This window comes from Dipodomys ordii, unplaced genomic scaffold (assembly GCF_000151885.1).
Source record: "Dipodomys ordii isolate 6190 unplaced genomic scaffold, Dord_2.0 Scaffold26, whole genome shotgun sequence".
NCBI lineage: Eukaryota > Metazoa > Chordata > Mammalia > Rodentia > Heteromyidae > Dipodomys > Dipodomys ordii.
Window position 1 is genome coordinate 14,185,978 of NW_012267242.1, and position 6,390 is coordinate 14,192,367.

A 6,390-nucleotide genomic window follows, 5' to 3' on the forward strand; every position below is an offset into this window, starting at 1 on the left:
GAGGAGGAGGAGGAGGGGGAAGAATAGAAGTACTAAATGGGTATCTTTATACCACAGACATCAGGGATCAGGGAAAATTACTGTTTTCATTATAATATTCAGTTGTACTTGGCTGGGAGTATACAATAGGAGCACAATAGAAATAGGAGTGCTGTGTCTCAAAGGGAAACAGGTAAGTCTGATTTTTCTGTCTTTAAAATCAGTTGCATCATTGAGCCAAGCCTAGGTGAAACATACCTATAACCCCAGCACTTGGGAAACTAAGGCAGGAGGCTAATCAGAGGCCTGTTGGGCTGCAGAGTGAGACCCTGTCTCAGCAACAATACAACAACAAAACAAAATGACAATCAAAATATAAAACCACAGTTATGTATCTCAGTAATAGCAACAAAACAAGACAAAAGATTACCTGCATCATGTTAGTTGGAATCAGTGTCATCTTCTCTGGGACAAGTCTGAATGGAGGAAACACCTTGAAGGGGAAATCCAGAAGCAACAATAACTAATGACCCAACTTCATACTGAATGACTGAGAACTTATTCTAAGAAAAACTGAATTATGTGCAAAATTATGTGCAAAAGTTATACAAATATATTCACAAAATGACAGTTAAAATTATATTTACAATTAACTACCATAAAAAATAATGAAAGTAGGCTGAGAATGTGGTTTAGTGGTAGAGTGCTTGCCTAGCATGTATGAAGCGCTGGATTTGATTCCTCAGCACCACAGAAAAAGCCAGAAGTGGTACTGTGGCTCAGGTGGTAGTAGAGTGCTAGCCTTGAGCAAAAAGAAGCTCAGGGACAGTGCCCAGGCCCTAAGTTCAAGCCCTAGGACTGGCAAAAAATAAAATAAAAAAATAAAAATAAAAGTAGAGAGAAGAGTATAATTACTCTCAGGTGTATATCACTCAGCATTAACAAGTCTTGGGGCTTGAACTCAGGATCTAGGAGCTATCCCTGAAGTTAGTTTTTTGCTAGCACTCTATCACTTGAGCCATAGCGCCACTTCTGGCTTTTTCTGTTTACGTGGTGTTGAGGAATCAAAGCCAGGGCCTCATGCATGTAAGGCAAGCACTCTACCACTGAGCCACCTTCCCAGCCCCTTACGTTTTTTGCTCAGTATTGTTCTGCCACTTAAGCCACAACTACACTTCTGGCTTTTTTTTTTCTGGTCCTGGGGCTTGAACTCAGGGCCTGGGTGCTGTCTAACCTCTTTGTGCTCAAGACTAGTGCTCTACCACTTGAGCCACAGTGCTAAAGAGTCTCACATACTTTTCTGTCCAGGCTGACTTCAAACTGTGATCCTCACATCTCAGCCTCCTGGGTAGCTAGGATTACAGGTATGAGCCACTAGCATCCAGCTCAATTCTGGCTTTTCTGGCTTTTTGATGGTTAATTAGAGATGAATCACACGGACTTTGCTGTCTATGCTGGCTTTGAACCTCAATCTTTGGATCTCAGCCTCTGAGCAGCTACACTTATAGGCATGTACCATCAGTGCCCAGCTAAACAACTCATTTTTTTTCAGCCAAGTGATTTTCAATTTATGCAAAGCAAACAACAAGGGATAAACAATGCTAAACAAAATAAAGTGCAAATTTTGGGTGAGATCACTCCCTTACTTCAATTTGCCGGGGAGCTGATGTGAATTTTCTTCCCATCTTGTCTCTGGCAATAGCTACAAGTGTGGTTTGCCCAACAGTGATGGCTCGAATAATATAATTTTCAGAGTATTCATCCTGTTCCTCCATTAGTCTGCAAAGACCATGTGTCTTAGTGAGAAAGACTTGACTTTGAGAATGGACAGTGGTGCATCTTTCCAAGATGCCTAGCATTTTCTGTTCACTTTAACTCTGGCTAGAAGGGACTGCCAGAATCAAGATAAATTTCATAGTTATGGCAGAAAGTTCCCAATGGGCAAAAAACTTGTTCTGAGAAAGGAAATAAGGGCAAAATAAACACAGGGCAATATAAACACTGCAATTATAAATTGTTCTGGAATTCTTGTATTTCTCCTTTCTTAGAGGAGGAAACAAATATCTCTGCTTCCCAATAGATTTTTTTTCTTTTCTTTTCCCTCCCTCCCTCCCTTCCTTCCTTCCTTTCTCTTTCCTTCCCTCCCTTCTTTCTTTCTTTTTCTTTTTTGCTGGTCCTGGGGCTTAAACTTAAGGCCTGGACCCTGAGCTTCTTTTGCTCAAGGCTGGCACTCTACCACTTGAGCCACAGTGCCACTTCCAGCTTTTTCTGTGTGTGTAGTATTGAGGAATTGAGCCCAGGGCTTCATGCATACTAGGCAAGCACTCTTTACTAAGCCACATTACCAGCCCCCTCAATAGATTTTTTGTTTTGTTTTGTTTTGGGTGCGGTCGTGGGGCCTGAACTCTGGGCCTGGGCACTGTCCCTCAGCTCTTCAACTCAAGGCTGGCGCTCTACCACTTGAGCCACAGTGCCACTTCTGGCTTTTTTCTCTTTGCTTATGTGGTGCTGAGGAATCAAACCCAGGGCCTCATGCATGCAAGGCAAGTGCTCTACCACTGAGCCACCTTCCTAGCCCCGCCTCAATAGATTTTTGAAGGCCCTCTCTCTCAAGCACCCCCAAAAGATACTATCCAAGAAGTTTCAGAAATATACTAATGACAAGACATTTAAAGACTTTGAATGGGTATTTTGTCTTGTTCTGAGACAGCAACTTGATATGTAGCTCTTCTTGAACTTGAACTCATGGTCCTCCTGCTTCAGCTTCCTGGGTGATAGAATTACAGGAGTGTATTATTACCATACTTAGCTTGAGTGGATGTTTCGTAGACAGCTAAATATGGGAAGAGAATATGAAGTGAAAGGTATGGAAAACAAGGATAGTAGAAAATTTGAAGCTGGGTGCCAGTGGTTCATACCTGTAATCCTAGCTACTCAGGAGGCTGAGATCTAAGGATTAGAATTCAAAACCAGCCCAAGCAAGAAAGTCCATGAGACTCTTAGCTTCAATAAACCACCAAAAAGCCAGAAGAGGAGCTGTGGCTCCCGTGGTAGAGTGCTAGCTTTGAGTGAAAAAGCTCATGGACAGTGCCCAACCCCTGAATTCAAGCCCTAGGACTGGTAAAAAATAATAATCTTGAATAACATAAAGGGAAACTGACTGAGGCACTAGGAGGAAGATTCTCATGATATTAAGCATAAGAGCAAAGAAGTATGAAAATGGTACTCACGTCAGGGTGACAATAGCAGAGGCCAGCTGGAGTTTGAGTTCCATGTTTCTGAAGTATTTATTTTGGAATGGGCGTTTGGAAGAGCCAAGAACCCTCACAGTCACTAACACAGTTTTACCAATCTCAACCTAGTGTTTGAAAAAAGCAACAGAAATAGATTATAGTAGAGGAATCCTTTCTTTTTTTTCGTCAGTCATGGGGCTTGAACTCTGGGCCTGGGCACTGTCCCTGAGCTCTTCAGCTCAAGGTGAATACCCTACCACTTGAGCCACAGTGCCATTTCCAGGTCTGGTGGTTAGTTGGAGATAAGAGTCTCACAGAGAATTTTGTGCCTAGGCTGCCTTGAACTGTGATCCTCAGATCTCAGCCTCCTGTGTAGCTAGGATTACAGGTGTGAGCCACCAGCGCCAGGTGCTAAGGTTATTTTTGTTTTATTTTATTTATTTATTTTGTGTTTGTGTGTGTGAAGGTCTTGGGGCTTGAACTTGGGCATGGTATATAGCATGAGCTATAAATTAAGTTGCTGTCTTAAAACAAAATAAAATACCTATTTAAAGTCTTTAAATGTTTTGTCATTACTACATTTTCTGAAAATTCTTGAGAGTACTTGAGACTAGAGGACTTTCAAAAACCTATCGAGAAACAGAGCTATTTGCTCAAAGCTAGTGCTCTACCACTTGAGCATATCTCCACCTGCTATTTTTGGTACTTAATTGGGGCTGAGTCTCAGAAGCTTTCCTGCCCAAGCTGGCATTGGACAACAATCCACAGATATCAATCTCCTGAGTACCTAGGATTACAGGTATGAGCCAATGGTGCCTAGCACTTAAAAAACAAACACTAACAACAAAAAAATCAGGGTCAGGCACCGGTGGCTCACCTCTATAATCCTATCTACTCGGGAGGCTGAGATCTGAGGATCACATTTCAAAGCCAGCCTGGGCAGGAAAGTCTGCAAAACTCTTATCTCCAATAAACCACTAGAAAACCAGAAGTGGCATTGTGGCTCAAGCCGTACAGTGCTCTCCTTGAGCTAATGAGCATAGGGACAGTGCCCAAGCCCAGAGTTCAAGCCCCATGATCAAAAAACCAACCAAACCAAACAAAACAACAACAACAAAAAACAGGGTATTGCTGTGTAGCCCAGCCCAGTCTCCAAGTAATGAGCCTCCTGCCTCAGCCTACTGAGTTCTGATATTATAAGTATGAGTTTTCTTTGTTTGTTTGTTTTTAGCTTTTTCTTTTCATTTTACTTTATGTCAGTCGTGGGGCTTGAACTCTGGGCCTGGGCGCTGTCCTTCAGCTCTTCAGCTCAAGGCGAGTGCTCTACCACTTGAGCTACAGTGCCACTTCCGGTTTTCTGGTGGTTTATTGGAGATAGGAGTCTCACGGTCTCTCCTGCCCGGTTGAACCGCGATCCTCAGATCTCAGCCTCCTGAGTAGCTAGGATTATAGGCGTGAGCCACCAGCGCCCAGCTGTTTTTAGCTTATATATTATGTATTTTACTATATGTCATCACCAGTGTATATACAACAGTTAACTTTGAGAAACAGAAATTCATGAAAATTCAGAGAGGTAGATGCTAAGGATTGACAAAAGTAGAAGTTTGTATATTATGCACATGTATTTTCTGGATTTGAAGGGATTTGTACTTGAAGATGCCCCTGCCAGCAGTGAGTCAGGATGAGCATTCTGCACGGAATTGTTTGTCTGCAGGTGTCTTAGAAACCTTCACACAATTGAGCCCAGCCTCCATCTTGAGCTTGCTGAACCATCTTGTTCATAGTGGCAACAATAGACAAGCCAGACAGGGCACAGGAGAGCCGGGCCAGAGCACTGGTGCGAGGGGCACCTTAGTTGTTTTTTAACACTATTTGTCTTTACTTCTGTCATGTTCAATGTCAGATTTGTTGTTGTTGTTGTTGGTCATGGGGCTCCAACCCTGGGCTTAGGTGCTGTCTGTCAGCTCTTCAGCTCAAGGCTAGTGCTCTACCACTTGAGCCATAGTGCTACTTTAGGTTTTCTGGTGGTTAATTGGAGGTAATAGTCTCACGGACTTTCCTGCCCAGGCTGGCTTTACAATCCTTAGATCTCAGCCTTCTGAGTAGCTAGGGTTATAGGTGTGAACCACTGATACCTGGCAAGTCTGTACTTGCTAAAAGTTATAGTATATACACAGTATTTTAGCAGACACTGTATTAAGAGATTTTTTTTTTTTTTTGGTGTGGGGCCTGAACTCTGGGCCTGGATGCTGTCCCTCAGTTCTTCAGTTCAAGGCTAGTGCTCTACCACTTGAGACACAGCACCACTTGAGCTACAGCACCACTTCTGGCTTTTTCTGCTTATGTGGTGCTAAGGAATAGAACCCAGGGCCTCATGCATTCAAGGCAAGTGCTCTACCACTGAGCCGCATGGGTAAGACCTTGGGTTGAATCAAAGATAGATAGGTAGGCAGAAAGAAAGAGGGGGGAGTATGATGAGGACTAACATTTCTCACCTTATCAATCAGATCAAGCTCCAGCTCTTGTATGTCTGACACTCTGAGGTGAGCTGTTGCTGGACCTAAGAAAGCCAGGCACAGGTCATAGACTTCCAAGGTGAGAAATCCAGGATGTACTGGAACTAACTAAAAGGGAAAAATATGGTAGTTGGGTAAAAATTAGCAAACATGTTCTAGACAAAATCATACCAAGTATTTCTTTTCTTTTCTTTCCTTTTTTTTCTTTTTCTTTTTTTGTTGGTCATAGAGCTTAAACTCTGGCCAGGGTGCTGTCCTTGAGCTCTTGAGCTCAAGGCAGGCACTCAACCACTTAAGCCATATTGTCACTTCCGGTTTTCTGGTGGTTAACTGGAGATAAGAGTCTCATAGACTACTTTCCTGCCCCGGCTGGCTTTGAACTACAATCCTCAAATCTCAGCTTCTTGAGTAGCTACGATTACAGGTGTGAGCCACTGGCATCTGGCTTCATAGCAAGTATTTCAACCCAAAGTAGAAAATAAACCTTAACTTCCTTTGAGATGGAAATTCGGAAAAGTCAAGTTATATGTTGCAGGCATAGAAGCTTGTCTCCTTAAAATGTTTCAGTTCATGGTAAAGTATGTACCTTAATGATATTCTCTGATTAAGAGTATTTGTTGAGTATAATTGAATTTAAGTAGAATCTAATATATATATCTAGC

General features: G+C 42.5%; 1 protein-coding gene across 2 annotated transcripts in view; it reads right to left on the minus strand.

The window, feature by feature from the left end:
* The window catches only part of Nup210l (nucleoporin 210kDa-like), an 89,212-nt gene that overhangs the window by 23,600 nt on the left and 59,222 nt on the right, over positions 1–6,390 (minus strand). For both annotated transcript variants that reach the window (XM_013015307.1, XM_013015306.1), the window contains exons 21-24: positions 5,708–5,836; positions 3,210–3,337; positions 1,626–1,758; positions 410–472 (exon numbers count right to left, since the gene is read on the minus strand). In XM_013015307.1, the coding sequence (XP_012870761.1) occupies positions 410–472; positions 1,626–1,758; positions 3,210–3,337; positions 5,708–5,836 (453 nt within the window). The remainder of the gene's footprint in view (positions 1–409; positions 473–1,625; positions 1,759–3,209; positions 3,338–5,707; positions 5,837–6,390) is intronic.